Source organism: Mastomys coucha, unplaced genomic scaffold (assembly GCF_008632895.1).
Source record: "Mastomys coucha isolate ucsf_1 unplaced genomic scaffold, UCSF_Mcou_1 pScaffold21, whole genome shotgun sequence".
Taxonomy (NCBI): domain Eukaryota; kingdom Metazoa; phylum Chordata; class Mammalia; order Rodentia; family Muridae; genus Mastomys; species Mastomys coucha.
Window position 1 is genome coordinate 58,358,679 of NW_022196904.1, and position 22,017 is coordinate 58,380,695.

At 44.9% G+C, this 22,017-nt stretch overlaps 1 protein-coding gene across 2 annotated transcripts in view; it reads left to right on the forward strand.

Annotated features, from left to right (window-relative positions):
* Window positions 1–22,017, forward strand: part of Igf1r (insulin like growth factor 1 receptor) — a 282,230-nt gene that overhangs the window by 202,360 nt on the left and 57,853 nt on the right. For both annotated transcript variants that reach the window (XM_031386969.1, XM_031386970.1), the window contains exons 3-5: window positions 13,112–13,424; window positions 17,715–17,866; window positions 20,354–20,498. In XM_031386969.1, coding sequence (XP_031242829.1) covers window positions 13,112–13,424; window positions 17,715–17,866; window positions 20,354–20,498 — 610 coding nt within the window. The remainder of the gene's footprint in view (window positions 1–13,111; window positions 13,425–17,714; window positions 17,867–20,353; window positions 20,499–22,017) is intronic.

Below are 22,017 nucleotides of genomic sequence, written 5' to 3' on the forward strand. Positions count from 1 at the left end.
GGGGGGGGATGAGGGAGAGAGAGGGGGGTTGATTCTAAAGATTGTACTGCATGGTCTTGTTCTAGGTACTTTTGAACAATGAGATAGACTACATATGAATATTCCATGTATTTATGCTAGTGGTAGTCTTTTTCAAGATGTATGATTATCGGGGACAATGCTTTTCTACCTTCTTGGATAACTTAAAGGTCGAGCTGAACTTTTTTTTTTTTTTTTAATGATTGCTACATGGTAGTAAAAGTATCTTAATAGGAATGGTCCTGGGAATTGAATGCTAGACAAGCATCTTACCTAAGTCATATTTCCAGCCCAGTATTAAAAATAAAAAAAATTAACTCCAGGAAATGGAGCGAGCATGCAGGTTGGGTAACAAAAAAGTGCACTGTGTTGATTTAGTCTAATACATACTCTAAAACAGAGGTTCTCAACTTGTGGATCAAGAGACCCCTTTGTGGCCACATATCAGATATTCACATTGCAGTCCATTACAGAAGCAAAATGAAATAATGTTATGGTTGGGGGAGTCAACACAACATGAGGAACTGTATTAGAGGGTTGCAGCATTAGGAAGGTCACTTTGGCCGGCTGTTCATGTCTGTGCTGTATTTAACAAGTGCATGTTTCTTTAAAAGCTGTACCTGATTTAAATGCAGCTGTGCGTCCTGGAGGTTCAGTTCTGCCAGTGATCCTGTTCAGGTTGTGGCTAGAAAGATGTCACAGTCCTCCTGGTTCATGTAAACTTCATGGTGTTTGCACAGTGACTGAGTTGCCTTAGATGTGTTACTCAGATATGTTTTTAGTGGTAATTTATTTCACATGTGGACATATGAGGTAGCTGTAATGGAGTTTAAAGATGCCTAATCTCATATAAGATTCTAGAAACAAATAAATCTGGAGACATTAAGAGGTGATATAAACAGGAAAAGAGAAAGCTATGCAGTAAAAATGAACCAGCATCACAGTTAGTCACAGGATTGAGGTGTGAGGTACCTGTAACCCCTTCTGCTCCTTCCCAGAACAGAAGAGTGGATTTGGACTGCTTTGTCCTCCCTTGTATTGGGAGTTGCTTCTCTTGGGGCATCATGAAACCAGATAACTACAGCCACCAGAAGCACTGTTTTAGAGAAGATTCCGGGAGATTTTTTTTTTCCCCAAACTGTGGCTAGGCAGCCTTACAGCAGCTGTTCTTCCTGTTTATGGGAGCAGCTGTGAACAGGGGGTGCGTGTCCATGTACACGTAACCGTCTGGATTCCATTGGTAGTCTATACGCTCAGGTTCTTTATCATTTTATTACTCTCTCTCTCTGTGAATGGTCTTACTTTTCATAACAGAACTTAATCCTAGGCCTCATGTGCTCTGCTCTGAGTACTAGGTGTCCCATGGGTGACACTGGTCAGTCATTTCAGTTATCTTGATATAAACATTTGTGTATGGAGAGGGGCTTTTGCATGAACTATTAGAACCTTGCACTCTTTGGTCACACAATTCCACTAAAATTAAGTGGAAGAGAACCCATGGACAGGCGCACAGGTATAAGGCACTGACCTGGGGATGTGTGTAGTGATGAATTCACGCCATTGGTACAGATCCCTCCACCATCACCAGTTAGGTATACAGTTGTCCCAAAATAGACTCAAACACCTGGTGCAGTCTAGCCGGATGGAGGCGGTATCGACAGTGCACACCTTTAGTCCCAACACTTGGTAGGTAGAGGCAAGTGGAGCTCTGTGAATTTGAGGATAGCCTGTCCTACAAAGGGAACCCCAAGGCAGCCAGGGTTACAAAAAATAAAATAAAATTAATAATAATAATAATAATGTTAAAAATAAATAAAATAAAGCAAGCAAACAAACAAAAACAACAGCAAAAGAGGTGCCTAAGCAATGATGGGTGCTTGAGGCCTCCCCTCTGCGCCTGGCCTTCACGAAGTCATTACAACCCCCCCACCCCTCTCCCACTGATTTGCCCCTATAGAACACAGGCCTGCCTTGTTAGGAAGTGAGCAGCATTTCAGAGCCCACATTGCTTCACATAACTCTGCGTACAGTACCAGAGAATGGAAATAGGGCTGGACGCACGAACAAGCAGAGAAGTTATAAATAGAGAATACTCTCTCAATTCCGCTTTAGTTAGTCATGGAGCGACCGTGTGAGTTTCATAAACTTATAAGGAATATACAAACAGTTCCAAATTTAAAATAACTTAGAGTAATTTTTAAGTGTGTGAAGGGTATTTTTCCCCTCATCCTGTCCATTTGAGCATCTGTGACAGGCAGTCACAAGTGATCTTTATGTGCTCAAGCCTGCAGAGAAGGGCTGCAGGGGAATCAGCACTCTGCAGGAACTTCTTGCTTTTTTTTTCCTTTGTCAGGACTCTTGAGGACAAACTAACAAACTAACTGTGTATGCAGTATGAGCTTTGTGAGACGGAGATTCTGCGGCCGTGAAGCAGCCCTGTCTGTCCTGACCCCAGTACCTGCTCTCTTTGTTCATTTTTTTGTTTGTTTGTTTTTTGGTTTTGTTGTTGTTTTCCTAAGATAGGGTTTCTCTGTGTAGCCCTGGCTGTCCTGGAACTCACTCTGTAGACCAGGCTGGCCTCGAACTCAGAAATCCACCTGCCTCTGCCTCCCAAGTGCTGGGATTAAAGGCATGTGCCTCCACTGCCCAGCTTATTTTCTTCCCTATATTAAAATCTGCCTGCATTTTTCAAATGTGTATGTAGGTTCTGAAATAGGTTGAAAATAGCGTTTTAGAGTATAGTCTCTAAGACCAACATAATGCTGGTATAAGGACTCTATGGTTGAGGTCTACCCTCCATCGCCATCTTTTCCATTGCCTCTCCTGCCCTCCCTCTTCACTCTCCCCATCTGAGCAGGCCCTTCAGTGTTGCAGCTTCAGCATCGGCTTGTCAGGCACTTCTACAGAGCTCAAGCACCCGTGTCTGTGCATTTGATTTTCTGTAAGTGGCGTAGGTGGCGCAGGTAGCACGCTGAGCGGAGGGGAGACGCAGTCCACACTGTAGGTGACCATCCTCTGTAGATTATGCCCACTGTGACAGCCCTACCTATCAAAGTATGGCCCAAGTTAGTGTGGATAGAGTTAGCTAAAAATACAGAGTCTGGGGTGCAAACAGACCCTTCTCACCACCTTGCCTGGACGTCTCCTTTCCAAGTTTGTCAATGTTTCCAGTATTTCTACTCCCACGTACCTATGTTGTTATCGCTCCACAGTAATAGAAAGACTGGCTTTCCCACAGTGAGAATCAGGACAGTCCAAAGCCAGAAGGGCTAGTAGACGCTATGCCAAGGGTGAATCTTGAAAGCATTGTTTTAAATGGAAGACAGTGGTCACAGGAGAACACCCTTTGTTTGATTCCACTAAGTAAAATGCTCCTGGCAGGCAGTTGAGTAGAGAAGTGGAGACGAGTAAGATTATTCACTCCCCAGAGCTGGGGGGAGCTTAGCTATGTATGGGTTTTTTTCTTTGGGATGATGAAAATATTCTAACATCGATTGTGGCAGTATTTGCACAACTCTATGAAGACACTCAAAACCACCAGACTTTCTACTTTTAAGTGTGTGTGTGAAGCTGATATTACAAAATGTGCAGGAAGAAGAAAGGAAACTCTTAGCCCACAGTGGGCAGAGCCCTCTCTGCTCTGTTGGCCTTTGTTATTTATTGAAATTTTCTGCTCCCCACCTTTGGGTCAGCTGCACCTCGATCCTCACTCTTTCCACCCAGCTTTCTAGTTATAATGATGCTATTTATAACTTCCCTGCGCTGGCTTCTTTGTTACCCCTTTAGCAGTGTTTGTTTTCCTATTTTCTGCCCAGCACTGCTTGGTTCCCGAGGCTTCAATGATCCCGTGGGCATTGTCAGTAGGCGATTGTTTCTTTTGCTCATTAATGAAATGTTCGCAGATGCTTCAGTAGCTGAACTCTGTGGCTTACCTTCTGTCCTGGACTGTGTGATGCTACTCAGTTATTTTCTCTGGGCCTTCAAACTGTGCTCTCCCAAGAGGAGGACACACCGAACTGTTCCCTAACTTAGAAATTGTATTGAGGGAGGAGATTCCTACATATGCTATAGCATGTATTTGGCAGCCAGAGAACCCTTTGTAGAAATTGACTCTGTCCCTCCACCATGTGAATTCCAGTGATTGAACAGGCCATCAAAAGGGTGGTTGCTGCGTTTACCCACTGAGCCATCTCACTAGCCGTGACTCAAATTTTCTTCCACAATAAAGTTTCAGTCTTACTGAATTGTATAGCAAAGAGAATGCTTCTGTGCTGTTAGAGTGTGTTTATAAGCTTGGTAAGGAGCAGCTCCTGAGAGAGGCATGAGCTGTGACCTAACAAGTCTCCTGGCAGGATGCCGTGATCACCTCTCAGAATATTGTCTCTGGGATTTTGGAAACCTAAGCTTACGTACTGCATTCAGTAGACTCATTTGGACAGAGCTGAGAGGGGTCTGTAGTCTTTTGGGTCTTGTTGGTCTGGTTCCCTGATGTCACAGTCATTTCCTATCAGAAAAGCCATGGTCACTATGCATCTTTCAGGAAAGGCGCTTCTCTGTTAGTGTGCAACTTTACAGTGGCCCTTAGAGACACCAACAAGATCTACCCTTGTGGCCCACATCTTTAATCATAACACTCTGGAGAAAGAGGCAGGTGAATCCCTAAGTTCAAGGCCAGCCTGGTCTGTGGATCGAGTTCCAAAACAAACAAGGCTATACAGAAAAACCCTGTCTTTGAAAATAAATAAATCTAGTCTTTTAAATTTGTGACAGAGAAATGTCCATGAATCTTCCATTGGCTACAACTCAATAAAAAGAGGAAACTGAGTTGATACATATTATTTCTTTAGTATTACTTGTATACAGGGGGCAGGGCTCTTCAGTGTGTGTGTGTGTGTTACCTTTGATTTGTCCTTTATACTGAGGGATATACCTCAGAGAGGAGAAAAGGGTGCCAGGGCAGCAGTACCACACCACTGTGGGAAGATGTGTGGAGAGGCTGCTGCCATCCACTGGGGACTGAGTGTGATGCTCAGCATATGGCAGAGCAGCCTGATCCCCTTGCGTGAGTTCTTTAATCTCAACGATGTCTCCAGTTTGGCCATCTCTAAGTGAAGGATGCTTACCCTTTGTGATTGTTAGTAGGATTAAATAATGTATATAAATAACACGCTTAAAGGGTCATCGGGCATATGGGAAATAACACTGAACCTTAACTTCATATTAATAAGTAGCCTTGTATTTTGCCTTTGTGGTATAAATTGGATTTCTATAAGAGAGACTCAAATAGCTATTATGGAAAAGATGACCTGGGAAATTTCAGTGATTAGAGGCTCAGAATGAGTCCACTGAGTATGGACATGTCCTTACTTTTCCGATTTGAGTCTGAGCAAGGTGCCCTAGCCATGGCAGACCACAGTTGATCTTCTAGTCTCAGCATATTCCTCACTGTTCAAATGATCCTGTGCTGTTGGAATAGGGTTGCAAGCATGTCAGAGAGAGCAGCCCTGCGCCCCCATGTGCCAGACCTTCATGAAGCACTGGGGAGTCAGTCCTGCAGGAAGGTCACCTGGGAAACCAGATCAGTGCTGGCTGACCATTGAGGGACCCTGCCTGCAAAGGCTTCCGTAGCGCTGCTCGAAAGACTGTCTAGGGACTTTGTAGATGTATTTGGAATTGAGATGGGGACCTGCCTGTGACTCTGGCCATCTATGACTGGACCATGCTGCCTGCAGGGCAGCCCTGCAACTTTGAAGGTGTGGAAAGCAGAGAGCAAAGCCAAAGGGGGGCCATGGGGAGAAACAGTGCATGACTTTTAACCCTTTATATACCCCCCAAGAATGGAGAAACTTCCCAAGTTCAGGGCTCTTCATCTTTGGAAACAAGCCAACCCACAACAGTTGAAAATCCTCGGAAAGTCAACAAGGAGAGAATGACTTACAGCATCAGGTGCTGGATAAGTTAGAAGCTCTCATGCCTAGTGTGCAGACAGGTCAGAACACCACGTGGTCCTGTCCTCTCGCCATCCAGCTTGCTGTGCTCCAGGAGTGGTCTGCTCAAGGGCCGCTTTTCTCCTGTGGAAGTCCTCGGTCCGTTACAGCCTTTCTGTTGAAACAGAAACTGAAATAGCTTTGGATTCTGGCTTAAAAGGACATCTCCTGGATCTGCCTACTGCCCCTCCACAAAAGGAGGTGTTTTGGTTTGGTTCAGATTGGTTTGGTGTGGTGTGGTTTGGTTTGGTTTTTGGCATTAGGCATTAGGCAGAGAATACTTTTACCAATGTGAATTTTCTACCTGGGCTTTTAAAACACTGGTTGCCACGTGAACTTGCCTTTGCTGTATAACGGGCTGTGTAGTGACTACTGTCTTCCAGGCAGACTTGCTTAGACATTGTTTTCAACTCTGCATGCTTGCTCAGCAGTGAGGCAGTGGTGTCCTCCTTTTGACGTTGCAAAGACCATAAGCATGTTAGGTTCTGGTCTTCTTTTTGAAAAAAACATTCTCCTTCCTCCTCTTTCTTACTCTCTGTTTCTCCCACCCTCGCTCCCTCCCCCTCGGGTGTGTGTGCGTGTGTGTAGCACTATTTAGTTTGACTTTGTGAGTTAATCCTTTTCCACCGTGCCACAGACTTTGGTAGGATGCAACCCAGTGGCTCTCTGAGCCCAAGAAGCAACACTCACCATTCATTCCTTATGATATATGCTTGTCTTACCTGGTGCTGGTTACCTTATAAAGAAACTACTTCTCTTCGTAGTTCTGGAGAGTGAGAAGTCCAAGAATGTAGTGTCAGCCTCTAATGAATGACCTTACTATTGCACTATGGCATGGCCAAGGTATCACTTGCTGAGCTTGCCTGCTCGCTCTGTCTGTCTGTCCGTCTCTATCTCTTCTATATAAGGTATAAGGCACTACTACCACAGTGATATCCCACTCTAGTGACTCCATCCAATCCTAATTCCCTCCCAAAAGCCTTACCTCCAGCATAGGAAGTTTAGTTAGATTTTCTGTCTTACAACCATAATGACAGTAGCCAAATTGCAACATGTAGTTTTTGTTTCAGAGGTACAGTAAAGTCTTAGCAATACCTTTGTTTCAGGAGATCCGAGTTGGGAAAAGTATGTGAAGAGAGATAATAGAAGGGCACACTGAAGACTGTTTAATAAACTGAGAGCATTGTGGTGCTTGTAAGGTGGACACAGCACAGACCCCAGCTGGGCAGTTCTCCTGCTCCCTCCATGGGTCATCTGCTCCTTCTCTTCAGTCAGGCACAGTTCCTGCCAATAGAGATACTCATTCTTTGAAACCTGGAACTTCCATCCAGACTACGAGGAGTCCTGAGTTCTCTGGCCCATCTCTGCCTTCCCTGAAAGGCAGCAGGCATGCGAGCATCCTGAGCAGCTTCCTTGATGGTTAACTTGAGGACAAAGCAAAAGGCATGGCCAGCCTTGGTTATACTCTGCCCTTGGGCCTCTGGTACCATGGTTGTGCCTGCAAAGTCTACAAGTACATGATCAGGAAACCGGAGAGGTTACTCAGTGGTTATCCACATGTGTTGCTCTTACAGGGGACCCAGGTTAGGTTCCCAGCACAAATGTAATTGTTTTACAACTGTCTGTAACTCCAGTTCCCCAGAAATCTGACATCCTCTTCTAACCTCTGGGTACCATACGTAAAAGTGGTACACATACACACATGCAGGTGAAACACTCACACATAAAATATATAAATCTTTACCAACAAATATACTGTTATCGCTACAATCCTAAGTATTACATGTCCTCTTGCCTTGGAAGGGGCCAAATTGATTCCCAACTAAGCCTATGAGAGAAGAAGAACAGCAAGAGGAGAGGAAGGATGGAAGAAGCTTCTGCATGTTTAAGTACTGGGCAGGATGCTCCCAAGATCAGCCACAAGTCTATTCAAGGCTTATCCACACTCTCCTTGGTTGCTTGGTTGGGTTAAGGAAGTGAGAAAGACTCCTTTGGAGCTAGGCCGCTAGAGTGTGCAGACAGGTCTTGTTGGCTCAGTTTCAAACTGGGGAACCCCATGGAAATCCTAGCTGCGGGGTTCCAAAGAATATGAGGATTCTTGTCAGAGAAACTTGCAGGCTGAGACCAAATGGCTTTTTAACTCTGTACTAAAGTTTGGACTGCAGTTGAATACGATGCTCACAGCCTTACTCCCCATGGGCTCTGACAGTCACCCAGAGCACCTGTTAGCTCCCCCTTACCTCACTAGCCTCTACGTTCCCACCAATGTTTTCCACTTTCTCCTCTGATGCTTCCATCCTTCTGTTCTGTGTTCTCGTTACCTCTTATTCTTTCCATGTTTGACTCAGAAACTTTAGCTTGTTTGAACATCCACTGACTTAAGTTCTATCCCTCAGCAGTTATCTGGGTTAAAACTAAATTTTTGGTACAAGCTTGTGGGGCCAAGGGACCCCTCTTTCCTCGTGAAAAGTGGAGGCTCCCATAGCCAAGAACTTCAGCATCGTGTGCTCTGAAGATATAGCCTCTCGGAGCCTCCGATCATGAAAGAATTCACTGACAAAAGCAATCACAGGCTAAAGAGAAATTAGAAAGAATTTAATGAATGCAAGGACCCTGGGGAGGAAGAGCTAAGCTGATGTGCGAGGCTCGTTTGTCTCTCCTAAAGAAATGGGGTTTTAAAATGTGTGGCCTCCATATGCATGCTGACCCTGGACCTGCCTTTCTGGTGGTTGACACGGGACGTGTTGTAGCTTTTCTATTTCAATAAGGCTTTGTTTTTATTGTCTTCCCTGGTTAATGTCGAGGAATAGAACAGTCTCGTGGGCAAAATCAGTTTGCTTTCCTCCATGTGTTAGTTCACGGCTTCCGTTTCCTCTTTTTAAGGTTGAACTGCCCTTTAACCATGCCCGTATGCCTCTCCTCAGGAGCTGGGGAAAGGTCCCTTTTTTTCCCCCATAGTGCTGTAATTGGAAATTTGGTTACAGCACTAAATTTTAAGTTTTGGCACTCATGGAGAGCAGCCATCCATCTGCTGGCAAGACGCACTGCCCGGGGCTTTTCAAGAAATCCCTTAATAGTCCTGAACACTAATAATATTTATATACATCGAGATGAGACAAAATTTACAGCAGGCTTCTGAAGCTGGCTCCAGAACTCTCAAATCCCAGACTACCCTGCGTTCTCCTGCTGCCTCCTGGAATCTTCTGTGCTGGAGAGAGAGGAACACCGCTTTCCTTCTGTAGCCACACAGATCTCTGGAGTCAGTCCCCTACAAGCAAGTCGGCCTTCCTCCATCTTCTCTCTTTCTCTTTGTATACCCCTTCTCTATCACCCCCCACCCCAGAATATCAGATGTGCATTTGTTCACAGTTGGCATCACTAAACTTTAAGGGGCTCATTGATCTGGTATCTGCCTAAAAAGAATAGTTCTCTCCGTAAAGACAATGTTTTAACTTTACTGTTCTTGGTTGGGAAGAGGTTCCCATCCCAGGCCTGCAACAGGGCTCAACATGGCTCAAATTTAACAAACCCTTTGTTGAATATTTCTATTTCTCTTTCTCATCCTGGGAAAATGTAGCATTTACATTTGGGGGTAACTGATTCAAGAAAATGTACAGGGTTATTTCCCGTTTTTATGTGGTAAGGGCTTTTACTACTATATAGCTATTTGACTTTATTATCTATTGTGATGTGTCATTTTCTTTCCTATGTTAGTAAGTAAAGGGCTCCAAAGTTGGCATTTGGTCCCCATTAATAATCACTGCTGATAACAGTGAGATACCTAATCAGTTTTCCTCACTAATCACAGAGCATGCTGCTGGCGGATGGCTGGGATGGCTGCACCAGGGAGCCTTTAGTTAGTTACGTTGAACTTTATGGATTTTGTATAAGCCATAGATGGACAGCATAGCTGGCAGCAGATTCCTCTGGCCATTCTTCTGTCCTTCTGCCCACTCTGGTTACCATGCCTTCGCTATACAGCATGATGGCCTTTCTAGTGGGAGAACCTAAAGCCTGCCTAAAGCCTTGAGTGATTCCCTGCTGTCTGTCAATTGTGTGCCTGTGGTACCTCCCTGAGCTGGTCCATTTTGTTCTCAGCAACATCCCAGCTAGTATTTACATATGAGGTCTTCTTTGAGGGGTGGTCCTAATGCTCCTCCTAATCCTCCTTCCATTTTCAGTGCCGATCTCACCGTCTCTGGAGACCTTTCCAGTCACCCACGGTACTAGGCACACCATGTGCCTGGTCCTTCCACTTCCCTGGTGTGGTATCCTTTCCTTGAGGTCAGAGACTGGCACTGTACAGTTGTACAGGATGTCCAGTTGCCTGGCACACAGGTGCAGCATACATCCAGTAAATATTGGGGGCATAAGTAAATGCAGCATGGATTGTTGGCTTCTGTCATTGACAGATTAAAAAACAAAATTAGCACAAACAACTTCAGTGCTTGTTCAGACCCCAAACCTTGACATAATCTGTGTAATACATATGTTTAATTAAGTCATCAAACTATATCATCTTCAACTATGCCATATTTTGAAGTCTTTGAGTGAAAGATTCAGTGGTAGTTTGTGAAGCTAAAATCATGGTAGGCTGTTAAATCAGTGAACTCCATTTTACCGTCTTCAAGGTAATTGCCATGGTAGACAGTGTCTGTATTCTGACATTAGGGGCTCCTGCAGCTTTTTCTTTTTAGGTGTGACCAGAGATAATTAACTTCTGTTTGTTCCTGAGCTAGAATAGATGTCCAAAAACAGCCAGGAGCTAGTTATAATAAATGAATGTCATAAACCAGCTGAGAAGGCTTTTCTCCTCCTCTTGTGTGTGGCTCTGAAGGTGGGTCTTCTGTGTGGATAGTTCAGTTGCACAGATAAAAGTTGGTTTCTCTTCACCTGAAGAAGTTCAAAGGTCAGCAGCATCAGTGTTAGTCTAGAGCAGTGGTTCTCAACCTTCCTCATGCTGTGACCCTTTAATACAGTTCCTCATGCTGTGGTGACCCCTAACTCCTACACAGGGACCTACCCAGGGAGGAGAAATGCCCCGATGTTTCTGCGGAGGGATGACTTTAGAGTAAAATGCAAGATTACTTCGCCTTGGCAGTGTCATGAGAACTCCAGTTTCGTTACTGGGTGATGCTACTGATTTAAGTGTTGACATTCTGGCATCTGTTCTTAAGTGCAGTGACACAGGAATTCTTGGATGTGACTTAACAGCTATGTAGACAGACTAGTGTAAGACTCCAAAGGACATACTGACTCAGTGCAGTCAGTTCTGAAAACCGATCCTAATGGCATGCCGAGGTGCCCACAAAGATGGTTGCACTCATGGAACAGTAATGTGTGGGCACAGAGGGCGCAATTGATGCTGGGACATGGGCTGTAATGGTGAGATGGAACGAGACTGCGGTATGGTAGCAGTATCCATGGTCAAGTCTATCCAATGCTTTCTCAGCAGTATGGTGTTTACATTCAAGTATGTGTAGTCATACAGCCATATACAGGAAGAATCCCAGAAAGACCACATCATGAAGGGTTGGCAACTCGGCTGTTTGGGGGCGGGGGGCGCAGATGGACTTGTGTGTTCATTATGTTATCTGTGGTTACTGGACTCATTTGGTTTAGTTTTGGTTTTAGTGTGTATTTTTTATAATAAAACATGGAATCGTGACTCATTGGTACACCACAGTTAAAATATACATATTTATATAGTTGTGTTATATTTCCAAACAACCCCTCTCCCCTGATAGGACACATGTAATGTTAACCAGATTTGTTTATTTATTTATTTTATTTATACATTGTTCACAAGTAAGGATCATAGGCCATAGTGTGAGTTCATTGTGACATATTTGTAGAAGTGTATAGCAGAGTACCTGTTTGGGGTGTGAATTTTAGATCTGTGATTTCTGACCCTGGCCTTTAACTTAACAAGGCTTTACAGTAGGTGGTCCCTGAGTACAGAAACCCTGTGTGCTACCATCCTGTACCATTCTATCCAACAGCTTGCTTGTGATCTGAAGGTTGTGTTGCAAAGAGAAGTTGCAGGCCTGGCCATCACCAAAGACCTTCTGTAAGCACTGGGTGCTTCAATTGCAGCTTGTTCCTCTTTAGAGTCCATAATTACTTCTGTGCCCACGGCAAAGAGTAGCCCCTCCATAACCTAGATTTCTTTTTCTGGAGTTTGAGAAGAGAGAGGCCACAGTCACGCAGTGCTTTGTAAAGGGTGTGCTTAGAGTTTGCTGTAACCTAGAGGTTTTGACCAGTCAGAACAACTCGTGTTGTATTTAGTAACTTCCTGTTGCTGTGATAAAATACCTTGATAGAAAGTGGAGCCAGAGATAGAGGTTTATCTTGGCATACAGTTCCAGAGGGGACAGAGTCCTTGAGGGGTGGAGAGGCAAGGCTTCAGTCTTGTCAGGCAGGAAACACAAAGTGATCGCTTTCCACCCACACATAGGAAATAGAGAAGTGGGGCCAGGCTGTAAAACCTCAAACTCTACCCCCAGCAAAAGGATTCCTCTAGCAGGATGTTCCCTGCTAAAGGCACTGTAACCTTCCCAAACAGACCACTACCAACACAGGCCCATTGCTCACATCCATGAGCATTGAAGGACATTCTCCTTCAAACCACTGTAATTGTCATGCCTCCTCTCTTCACCGTGTGTGTATGAGGGAGACAGGGTGTGCCCAGGCCAGTGTTCTGTGTGTGGTTCAGGCATCCACTGGGGTCTTAGAATGGAAATTCTCATACAAAAGGAAGGCTGAAGAACGCAGTGCCTTGTATAGTCCTAGTGGCCCATATCAGCTGTATTTCTCTCTGTTCACCTGTGCCATGGGCTCCCTTTTAATGGGTGTGGCCATCCCATTTTACAGATGATTAAATAGGTCACGGGTGTTAGATGTTAATGGCTCATCCCATAGCTAACCAGGAGTCTAAAGGAGAGAATGGACTTAGGTTGGGTTGTGTCTTTACCCAAGTGGAATTCACAGACGATAGGAGGTCTGTTTTCCTGGCTTATCTCCTGTACAACATGCTGGTGGCAGCGGCACTGGGTCATCTGCATAGCCCTTCATCTTCACCACCCTCTCTCCCTCTGTTCCCACAGTGTGCCCAAGTGTGTGTGGGAAGCGAGCCTGCACCGAGAACAACGAGTGCTGCCACCCGGAGTGCCTGGGCAGCTGCCACACGCCCGACGACAACACAACCTGTGTGGCCTGCAGACACTACTACTACAAAGGTGTGTGTGTGCCTGCCTGCCCGCCTGGCACCTACAGGTTCGAGGGCTGGCGCTGTGTGGACCGCGATTTCTGTGCCAACATCCCCAACGCCGAGAGCAGTGACTCGGATGGCTTCGTCATCCATGACGGCGAGTGCATGCAGGAGTGTCCCTCGGGCTTCATCCGCAACAGCACCCAGAGGTCAGTGGCTTTTGTCCCCAGACCCAAGAGGGTTCTCTGCTGCGTATCCCCTAAATGTAGGACTATCCAGGGGTTCATCCAGATGGGTCTGTCAGAGGGCAATGGCTGAGCTTGTTTTAATGAGAATCTTGGAGTGGTGGGTCTGTTTCAGCTTGGTTGTTTTTGTTTGTTTGTTTGTTTGTTTTTAACTTTGAGAGTACCTTGCTAGCACTAAAGAGTAAAAATTAGCTCGCTGGCCAGGTGCCCCCATACCCTTGCTCCCCATGCATCTGCAGAACTGAAGCGTGAGCAGTGGAGACTGTAACTACAGATACTCCTTTCCAGCTTGCTACTCTAGGCCAGTGAAAGCTTTGGCTGTCCAAGAGGGAGTGAAGACAACCCTCACCAGCACTCATGAGGCCTGGAAACAGATCTCTCACTTTTCATTGCAAGCCTGGGTTATGGGCATGAACTAGTAGTCCTATCAGCCATGTTTTCTGCCAGAACCTCTTTTCTCTAAGCCTTCCACCATCTTTACAGCCTCTGGTTTTCCTTCCTGGACTCTGAGGCGTCACTGTGGAAGCAGAGTTGTTTCTGACTGAACAAGCAGTACTTCCACAAACTTATCATGGGCGATGTTCTTGAAGACAGGATTTTATAACTCTGGAAACACAGGACAATCAGAGGTCTGGGGCTGCTGTCTCCTCCCCTGAACAGAGCAGAGGACTTTGGGAGAAGGTTCTGTTGTAATACATTCCCTGTCTCCTGTGCTGTACACACATACACATTTCTGAACCTCTCAAAATCTAACTAGGAGGTTCTGAATGTTGCTCACGCTTAACTGTGAGATGCCCTTGAACCAGTCTCCAACCTGTGGAATCCAGTCTCCAGCTTAGGGAGGCCCTGGATCCAGACCCCAGCTTATAGGAGGTCCTAGATCCAATCTCTGGCACATAGAAGACCCTAGGTCCACTCTCCAGCATTGCTAACAATTGTGTAAGTACAAAATGTATAGTTTCGCTAGTCACTTTTCAACACATCTTCAAAAAAGAAGATTCCATTTCTGCTGTAGTATTTGGAGATGTCTCTAACTGTAAGCTGACTGCTGGATCAAACCAAAGATTAAATTTTCTTTCATAATGCGCAGATGGAAAGTAAATCCCTACCTGTTTAATTTCTGTACCATTATCACAGTAAAAAGGAAAAGATTAAATATTTTAAAATGATTAAGTAAGCCAGGGACTACAATGACTCAGAATTGTATAATACAGTCTACTAAAAATAAGTCTGCCATTTTTTACTCGTGTATTGACAGCCTCTGTTAGTCAACTCTTTGTTACTGTAACAAAATACTTAAGGTAATCAGTTGAGATTGGTTTTAGCTCTTGGGTCCATTGCTTTTAGCATGTGCCAAGGACAGGCAGACCTCCCAGTAGACTGCCTTGTTAAGCTGTTGACTAAGCTATTACAAGATGGGCCTTTGAAGGCACTCTGCATCTAAATCATCACAGTTTTAGGATAGAAAAGGGCTGCACTAGTCTACATCTTGAGCCAGAGACCAGTGTGTGGCAGTATGTAGATGCTCAGCCACAGTCTAGACAGTGCCTGCCTTCTGGGGCTGGGATCAGCAAGGGATAGCTAGCTGCTGAGCGGGAGAGCTGGTCATCGAACTTACTATATCGTATTTGACCTGCAAGTTCATTTCCTCTCCCTACTTGGAGGTGTTCAGCTGTCTTGTAACACACAGTATGGATGCTATGTATTCATAGGAGTTGGGTCTCCTTCCCTGCAGTGTGGTCTTAAAGCACTGGGCCACTGCTCCCTGCCCATTCTAGCAGTCTTTTCCATTTTAAAGTAAAACAGTATCAAGAAATAATAGCTGTCTTTCTCAGCCTTGGAAGCCTATTTAGCACTTACTGGGAAGTATTTTTTAAATACTGTTTATGCACTTGTCTATACGAGAGTGAATTTTAAGAAACTTAAACTATAAATATATAATCAGAACATGTCCTTACAGAAATGTTTTCAATTTAAAAAAAAAAAAATGTTTTCAATTGCTAAATGATTCCTAGACATTTTAACAAAGGGGAAGGTGGTTCCAGGTTTTTCTGTTTGATTAAAAAAAAGGGGAAGGAACAAGTGTAGTCATGTTGACCCTGAACATTTACTTCACATACTTGTCTGTAGTCTCTTTGTTTGTAATACCAGGAAGTGAGGACAACTCAGATGTCCTGGTATAGGAAGTAGTAAAGCAGGCCCACCCACAGAATATCAGGAGATGAAAAGGAAGGGTTAACTTCAAGGATACTGTGCACTGGGAAGTACATCAACCTCAGAAGCCATATGCTATATGACTGCATTTATGTAACGTTCCCAGAGTGGCAGTAGAAGACACTTTAGCAGTTACCAGGAGTTACGGATAGTGAGTTCTGGGGCAGGTTAGAGGGCAGCTACAAACGGGCAACACACAGGAGGACTTTGTGCTATTGAAGTTGTCCTGGATCTGATTGCAGTGGGGAACTTGGAGATCTATAGAGACAGGGAGAAATGCCCAGAACCCCACACACGTGCCAGGTCGATGTGTCCTTACCTTGGCTCTAGCAGCATTTGGGAGTGTTAGGTGAAGCGTGCATGAGTGCTCTGTGCTGTCCTTGCAGCTCTGTGTATGAGACTGTAGTTATTCCAAAGTATGTCTTTGTTTGTTTCTTTTCTAGAGCTTGGTTTTATGCGGTGTGTAGTTAAGTCAGAAAAACACAAACACAGCAGCACAAAGAACGTTCAGAAGGAAACCCCTCTCCAGGCTAGAAATGAGAACTGTCATAGTCTCTTTTCTATTGCTGTGATAGAATGCTAGCTATCCCTTGCTGCTCCCAGCCCCAGAAGGCAGGCATTGCTGACCTTAGCTACTTATACAACAGAATGTCTAATTTGGCTTATGGCTTCAAAGGGTAGGATCCAAGATGGTGGTGTGAAGGAAGTACCTGGGAGCTCAGCAGACCTGGGAGTCTTTTGAAGCCCTACAGCCTACCCTGGTGGCACACCTCCTAATCCTTCCCAAACAGTTCTGACAGCTAGGAACTGAGTATTCAAATGCATTGGTGTGTGGGGCCATTCTCATTCCAACACCACAGGCGTGTGTTGCATGCGGTATTATAGAAAGCCAAATGTCCCTCACTTTGACTGGCTAGGTCCGCTTCCCATGGGAGCCTGTGAAAAGCTCAGCTCCACTCCCCTAATAGGAAAGAGGAAGATAACAGAGAACTATTAAAGTATTAAAACAAAATAAACTATATATAGTATTTTGGGAAAGGATGGAAGAATTTAGTAAAACCAACTATACTTTTACCCTGATTTTCTTTCTCTTCATGAGGTTTCTCAGATTCATTTAAGAGCAGTACTTTGAATAACAGCACTATTCCACACACCCCAGAAGATTGGGTCATTTTTCTCATTCAGAAATCGACCCATCTTCTTGGCCCTGATTCTGTATACAGCTAAGGTCTCAGAAGATGTAGCCCCAGGCTTAGCATTTTCTCTGCCGATTCCTAAATAATGGTCAGTGAGCAAGAAGCACGCTAGTGCTTCTGGTTTCTGGTTGCGTGTGGCACTGAGGGGAGCATTTAGACCAGGACCTCTTTACAGAGCTAAGGAACTTCCTGGCTTTTACTGTATGTGTAGCAAAACAACATTTGGATCAATATACAGGTTTCTACAAAGCACTGTTGAGATATAAATTCACTTATGCTTTAGCAAGAAAATAATGGACCCGCACTGTGCCAGGTGCCTGTTGGAATCCCTCCCTGGGCTTTGGGAATTAGACTCCTCTTAGTAGCGAAGACACGGCTGTCCCTTCCCGACTGCTGCCAGCTTTCCCAGCCTCCTCTGGCATGCAGGCAAAGGGTCTCATCAGAGCAGCTCTACTTTTCCAGAGACCCAGAATGCCTGTGAGTCTGTGTCTCCCAGGTAGACCAGCTGGCTCCCCAGTCACAAGCCTATGATACCCACATGCTTCTTGCATGGAAAGTGTGTTTTGTCTACAAACAAGCAACATGCTTTCCTCCTCTGCAGTATGTGTTCCCTCTGTATGGTTGCAGCTTGGATGGCTTGCCCTGGGTAGGAGATTATACTGCGTGACCACTTGGATGTTTCAGCATGGTTCTTTCTTGAAAGACTGTTGTAAAAGCAAACAAAACGCCTCCTTACTTTTCCGTTTTGTTTTCTTTGTTTGTTGTTGTTGTTGCTGTTGATGGTGGTGGTGGTGGTTTGATAAACTCACTTCTGTGTTTTGGGTCCACTCTTTATCTTCACCAGCATGTACTGTATCCCCTGTGAAGGCCCCTGCCCCAAAGTCTGCGGCGATGAAGAAAAGAAAACGAAAACCATCGATTCGGTTACTTCTGCTCAAATGCTCCAAGGATGCACCATCTTGAAGGGCAATCTGCTTATTAACATCAGGCGAGGCAGTAAGTATCCTACCTCACCAGACCAGTGGCTGGATCGCTTGGATTACTTGCATTGAAGCTCTTCCTGGCTCTGTCCCTTTAGTCACGACCAGGATACAGGCTTAGGAAAACAGCATGGAGTGTAAGTAATCCTCGTGGGTGATGTCTCTCCTGCTTCCTCTGAAACATAAAATCCAGATCAAAAGGCAGTCGGTGTTTGAGCCATCAGCCCAGAATATGTTCCTGTAAAGAGGATGAGCCCTCATCTTTCTTTAAGTCACATCTTACGCAGGAAAGACTGTTCTGACACACATAAACCTGATGGCTCAGACCCATGAGCTGGCTCATGCTAGCTGCCGCAGGGTCCACACTTCTGCAAGCACAGAGAGTTTGGGTTACTAAGCAAAGGAAGGATTTACTAACTTTATTTTTAGGAAGTCGTAATGAGTGATCTCCTGGCTTACTTCTGAGAGCCAGAAAGATGTGCTGTCCAGACCTCGAGCTGTGGTCTGAGCCTGCAGACTCCCCTTCACTTGGTGTAGACAGCGCTCTGGGTACTTCACTTCAGAATTGCTTTCATAGACAGCATCTCCAGTGCCGTCAGTGGCGGCAGAGCCCTGCCACCTTCTCCTCTCTAGTCTTTGACTAACAGAGAAAGTCCCCTAGTTCCTGCTCCTGGGACCTCTAGGTGTGGCTACTAGTAGTTTCACGAGGTAGAATACTAAAGGCAGAAGGCTGTTATTTTAATCTTTACTGGTAAGCCTTTAGGAAAAGAAAGTTTTTCTTTATTTCAGAGAAAAAGCATCCTGTTTATTTATAGTGAATTGCTTTCCCCAAAGTATTTGTTAAATAAGTGAATTATATTCTTAAGGGGTAGAAACAAGGTGGTTTTTGGTTTGGGGATTTGTTTGCTTATTTGTGCTTTGTTTTTATTTGGGGGGGTGGTTTTGTTTTTTGTCTTGGTAGTAGTGGTTTCTTTGTAGGTTTGGAGTTTTGCATTTGTTTGTTTCTTTGTTTGTTTGTTTTATAAGTCCTTAGCTTTTATTACTCATTCCCTATTCTTCCACCATGGAGAGGACCTTGTTCCCCACACAAGACCGCTGACCCTCATGATACTAACCAAATTGTACTTTAGCTCATACCAGATTTATTAATTTTCTTTGAATTTATTCATCCCTAGGACATGCCTTTTAAAATTCATAAACCTTACTGTTTTATATCTTCCTGTCATGGGAGATAAATGTGACTGGGAAATTCAGCCCATGAAGAAGTACTACTTACTGGGTGTGGTGACGCACACCTTTCATCCCAGCACTTCTGAGCTAGTGGCAGGCAGATCTCTGAATGTGAGTTCAGGACAGCCAGAGCACTTGCTTTGCACACAAGGGCTTTTTAGATTCAGTTCTTGGGGAACAAAACACAGGATTAGCCGCAGCCACTCTTTTTTTCCAGGTTGAATTCCCTGTAGCCATTACATACAAGGAGCACTGTCTGTATTTATATTGCAAGTGAAGGGACTCTGCGAGGTCCAGAGTTAGTTTAAGGCTTTGTCCTCTTCTTTATATTAAACCAAAGGAGAATCTTTCACCAAATCAACTTTCAGAAATCAGATACAGTAAAATCTCATTCAGTGGACGTCACCTAATTTATTATAGTCTGAGAATTTTGTCATGAGCCGAACTGAAGTTTATGTTTCTTATTTACTATATGAATGGTGGGTAAGCACGATAAAAGAAAATTCACTGTTTCTGGGTCCTGTTGCATTAGCAACTTTTCCTACCAACTTTTCTGGTTACAGAAGTAATAGTGAGCAGAGTAGCAAATTTAGAAATGCAGAAGTGATTTTTAAAAGAAAGAAAGAAAGAAAGAAAGAAAGAGAGAAAGAAAGAAAGCTAGCTACCTGCAGGTGATTGGGGAGGGGAAGCAGGAAGATCAGGAGTTCAGTCTCATTGTCAGCCTAGGATACATGAAACCCTGTCTCAATAGTGGAAAAAGATAAGTCAGCTACCTGCAACCATCATTGCTATAATATTGGAAGTGTTTTCCTTCAGCCCTAGGTGGAGTCTTTATATATGGAACTTACAGATCCAGCAAAGGCCATCCTTACTAAGGCTGGGACAGGTTTGCTTGGTCCTGCCATGGCACTGTGGAGCCAGGACTGCCTGTCACAGAGCATATTTAAAAGACATTTCCTCCGTTCGTCAGCTGGGGCTAATTAGCAGCCTGGCATTTCTGATTTCACGTTCTGTTAATCAGCTTGGCAACTGCAGCAGCCAGCCTCCTAGAAGTCTGCTTTCCCACCTCAAAGGCCTTGTTCCAGTGTGGCTTGTGGAAAGTGGAGACTGTGTGTGTTTGACAAGGACGGTTGGTCCTGCGCCAGCCTTCTCACTGCGATCCCCCAAACAAGACCTGCTTCCCATTTGTATCCACACCATTGTGTATGAATCCGAGTAGAGTGTGCCACCTGACCAGAGGAAGACTCAGTGACACGGACTCCTTTTTCCCTAGATAACATTGCCTCAGAATTGGAGAACTTCATGGGGCTCATCGAGGTGGTGACTGGCTATGTGAAGATCCGCCATTCTCATGCCTTGGTCTCCCTGTCCTTCCTGAAGAACCTGCGTCTCATCTTAGGAGAGGAGCAGCTAGAAGGGTAAGCACTCTATTCTCCTTTCACAGAATTACAGTGTGCTGCATCTTTCTGTAATTTAATAGTATTCGTGTGTGTGCGCGTGTGTGTAGACAATTTGTAGGAGTCAGTCTCTCCTTCCATCATGTGGGGCCTGGGACTCAAACTCAGCTCTTCATGCCTGGCAGCAGCTGCCTTTACCCCTACTGGCTCAGCCAGCTCACAACCCCGAACAGTCTACTTTTACTTTGGTTACATACCCAAATAAGAGCCCTTCGTTGTTAAGCAGAATGAAGGAGGAACTCTGGGCTTGCTCCTACTGCCTGTATGGTCACCTGCCTTCCTACTCTCTTAAGTCCTGTGTGGAGTTGTAATTTGGCCAGCCACAGGATACTGCCAATTTGGAAAATGGGTGTCTTCATTTTTTTTTTTTTTTTTTTTTTTTTTTTTTTTTTTTTTTTGGTTTTTCGAGACAGGGTTTCCCTCTATAGCCCTGGCTGTCCTGGAACTCACTTTGTAGACCAGGCTGGCCTCGAACTCGGAGATCCACCTGCCTCTGCCTCCCAAGTGCTGGGATTAAAGGCGTGCGCCACCACCGCCCGGCGGGTGTCTTCATTCTTAAGGTACAGTCATCAAGGGTTGCATACTGTAGTAGGTACTTTTTGTTGCTGTGATAAGACATCATGACCAAAATGACATAGGGAAGGAGGAGCTTATAATGGGGAGCATCTGTAACAGTGGGAGAGGCTTGGCAATAGTCATGTGAGACAAAAGGTTAGAGTTCACATCTCAAACTGCAAACATGAGACAGGAAATTAGGTGAGGGCCTGAACTCCCAAAGCCCACTCCTGGTGCACGTCCTCCAGCAAGGCTGCACCTTCCAAAGGTTCCACAGCCTCCCCGTGTGGCACAAACACCTGGGGCCCTTCATTCAAATATGTGATCCCCTGGGCGACATTTCTCATTCAAACCACCACATGAGTCTAAGCTAGGCCACTGAGTTAGCAGTCAAAGGTATTCTCAGGGAACCTTTCATGCGGGAGTGACAGTAGTCGTCTGCCTGTGGTGCTTAACTCCCAAGGAAATCGTGATTTATCTGACACTTAACCTGCCTTAGCCTACTGTTCTCTGGGGTGTGTGTGTGTGTGTGTGTGTGTGTGTGTGTGTGTGTGTGTGTGTGTGTGTGAGTTTGTATGCATGTGTACATTTGTGCACACCTCCTCTGGAGGTTCAAGGTAACACAGGGTGTCTTTTTTCTCCATCTTATTTTTTGAGAATGTCTTCTCAATGAACTTGGGACTCACCAGTTTGTAGACTAACTGGCTGCCAAGCCTCAGAGATGTCCCTGTGTCCACCTTCCAAGCACTGAGATTTCACGCACATGGTACGTGGGTTCTGGGCATGGAACCTCATCTTGTACAGCAAGCACTTGACCAGCTGACACCCAAGCCATCTCCTTTTCAAACAGAGAAGCAGAAAGAATTGCAAAGCATAAGCAGTTCATTTTATTACAAAGATATTCAGCTTGCAGAGCTCGTACATT